This window comes from Apaloderma vittatum, unplaced genomic scaffold (assembly GCF_000703405.1).
Source record: "Apaloderma vittatum isolate BGI_N311 unplaced genomic scaffold, ASM70340v1 scaffold2082, whole genome shotgun sequence".
NCBI classification, from domain to species: Eukaryota; Metazoa; Chordata; class Aves; order Trogoniformes; family Trogonidae; genus Apaloderma; species Apaloderma vittatum.
In genome coordinates this window covers 8,893-11,990 of record NW_009702853.1, presented here as the reverse complement: position 1 = coordinate 11,990, position 3,098 = coordinate 8,893, and the positions used below count along the sequence as shown (strand labels likewise).

The following is a 3,098-nucleotide window of genomic DNA, read 5'->3' as shown; positions in this document are numbered from 1 at the left end:
TGCACTCTGTTTCCTGTAATCCGTTTCTTTTTCTGGCTCCTTCTAATCATCTTAGTGAAAGGACGATGGCCTCTCAACCTTTTTTGGAAACATCTTCTTACTGCTTTAGGACCGTGTAACCTTTTTGTAAGGCAAAATATTGTTGTCCTGCCTTTCAGAAACCTCTTTCTCTCTGACCTTTTACTGCCTCTGTTCCCAGTGCCTCTGTCTCCCTCACACCTAGACCACTGACTGAACACAACAGCGTATGGAAAGAACAGTGGTCTTTGTTCTGTCTCTGCTAGCTTGAGGAAAGGCAGCGGGTAAGAGCAGTAACACAAGTGGCGTAAGTGGTGTTCAACCCAGATGAGGCATTTCTTGAGCTGGCATCTCTGCAGGTCAATAACGAGCAGCATCTAAGATTGATTTGCAGTTTCTGTTTGGTTTAGCTCGTTTTGAAAACCTCTGCGAATGTTGACGAGAACTCTGCATTAAGCTTTTGGCTTGTGCTCTGAGAAATACAAGTTTTTTGCACCTTTGCATCGTTTTTGCGTCTTTCAGGATCTCTGCTTCCACACTGTAATTGTCGCCGTTCTCTGGAAATCCATGTGAAAAATGTGTGTGGAGGGGTCAAATTTTATTGTAGACTTATTCTTCAGTGTATTTGCTGGTAGCTGGAAGAGGGAGGGTGGATATTAGTACGCCTTTCTGTCTTAAAATATGTTGTTGATGTGTCTCTTAATGGAGGTAATCTGACCGAGCTCCTGTAGGCTTCATTTCTGCTGACGTGCGCTTCTTGATTTTAAACAGTGTGAAGAGTGTCTGTGCTGGCAGCATGGAGTCTGTATGGGTTTGCTGGAAGATAATATACCTGAGAAATACACCTGCTATGTTTGCCAAGATCCTCCAGGTACAGGAATTTAAGATTACAGAGCCTTCTTATAGATGTAGTAACTTTCATCTTTGCTCTCTCTGTATATAAACTAATGAAGTTGAGGTTTGTTGGTTTTTTCTCTCCCCTAGCAGCGTCTGTCATTACCGGGAATCGAGTTTGGTTATAGATACCGAAAGTTGTGGTTCTGTGGATGTACACGAGTCGGTATTGCGGCATTGCAGCTGGACAGGAATGGAAATGAGTGTTTTAGCTGCGATGACCGGCTCTTGTCACATTTGCCAGTAATAAGGATCCTCCAGGCTGGCTGTGGGAAATAAATTCCGAGGCGCTCGAGGAACTTGAGCAAAGACTCCCTGTGGGCACATCCCGTGGGATGTGGCTGCAGCTTGCCTCCAGCAAGCCCAGGCCTGTGTATTCTTTAAAATAAGTCAGCAAGAGGCTTGTTGGTTCTCAACAGCTGTGGATCTTACCCGGCTGACTGCATTACCCAGGATAACCTGTATTTGTGTTTATCTTGGCTAACACAGCCAGAGTTGATTTAGCAACACATTGTCTACTCATAACTATAGATTTTGAAATTAATTAATCCGTTTAACGCAGTACATAAAATGACACTTTTGTAGTTCTTCTCTGACTTCCAACTCTACAAATTACAGAGCCTCACGGTGTGTGGAAAAGAGTGAATTTGCACTTGAGTTCATAAATTATTAGAAAAGGGGATCCCTGCCTAATCACAAGACCTTTGGGGTTTGTATACACATTTGGATTGGGATTTCTGCTTTCTTCGGCTCTTTGAAACTACCAACTCTTCCAGCTCATTGATTTTGTGTAGTTCATGTATTCATGGTGTTTGTACTCATAGCGAGGAAGACACACGCGCTCCGCTAACGTTCAGTTAGCTGAGTAGTAAAATAACGTTTATTTAAGGTTTGGGGAGTTTTGGTTGAGGTGTTTTTGTGGTTGGTTTTTTTTTTTACAGTATCTTGTGTCCAGGATTTTAACACTCTGTTTTCAAGATACTTTGCTTTAATTTCTGTCATTTTGTGTTAGTTGTGCACTTAAAGTTTAAATGCAAGCTGAAGTTGTGCCATCACACTCGAACTGCTTGTATTTAGTAAGAAATGTTATGGGAATGCTTTTTGGTAAGAACTGATTACAACTAACTCTTCCTCTGCTTAATTAGTTCAGTCGCTTTTATTAAATATTGCTTCAAAGATCCTAAAACTTACATATTTTATTTGGGCTTAATTTTTACCTCTGTCTTGGAAAAGGAAAACATCCAAATTCTTGACCACAGAAGTGGCTTCTCAGCTTCAGCGAATCTGATATTGGCTTGAAATGAGCTAAATAGCTTTGCTTTATAAAGCTGCAGTTTATTAAAACTGGGCATAGCCATTCCAGAAACTCTTGTTTAGGAGCTTTCCCCAGTTGAGGGCTGGGACTTTTAACAGCACCATTTGTATTGCTGGAAATAAAAGCAAGGTTAGTGTAATTATGCCTAAAAACTGTGCCAGCTGCTGTTTTAGACAGTTTGAGTTCAGTTGGGGGAGGTTTTTCAGTTCTTTGGGTTTTTTTTTTCCCCAGTTGTGTGGGATTTTTAAGAGATTGTTGATGATTACCCTTGCTTAATCATTATCAGGATGGTGATGATGAGAGAGAGTTACTCAAGCTGTGGAAAGCCCACGTTGTTGGATGTTGTCTGTGTCTTCTGTTAAGCTCTTACACCTGGGAGGAGAGCCCTGCTCTCTCACACTACACCACTGAGTAAATAATGCCATGGGCGGCTTCAGCGGGATAATCTCAGCGTTGTTCAGGTGACCACGGAGTTCTAAATTTCACATTTTTGTTCTTGTGACCTGAACTTTGTTTTCTGCTACAGCTGTGGCTTCCCAACTCAAAAAGAAGCGTGTGGGGCCATACAGTGGTTCGGGCCATACCTGTGTGAGAGAGTGTACCTGCCTCAGTGCTCGAGCTCTTACAGCCTGGAAAATGTATTCTTCCCTGTGCTGGCTTCTGTTTTGAGAGTTTGTGGAGGTCTTGCCTCAAAACACTGAGACCCCACCTCGAATCCTGCGTCCAGCTCTGGTGCCCCCACCATAAGAGGGACGTGGAGCTGTTGGAGCGTGTTCAGAGGAGGCCACAAGGATGATCCAGGGGCTGGAGCAGCTCTGCTACGAGGACAGGCTGAGGGAGCTGGGATTGTTCAGTCTGTTAAAGAGAAGAC

The 3,098-nt window shown here is 43.1% G+C and overlaps 1 protein-coding gene across 1 annotated transcript in view; it reads left to right on the top strand.

The window, feature by feature from the left end:
* Positions 1-789: 789 nt before the first annotated feature.
* PHF20 (PHD finger protein 20) overlaps positions 790-3,098 on the top strand; it is a gene marked incomplete at its 5' end in the record, with an annotated part of 10,480 nt that continues 8,171 nt past the window's right edge. The window contains one exon of the mRNA XM_009864368.1: positions 790-889. Within this exon, the coding sequence (XP_009862670.1) occupies positions 790-889 (100 nt within the window). The remainder of the gene's footprint in view (positions 890-3,098) is intronic.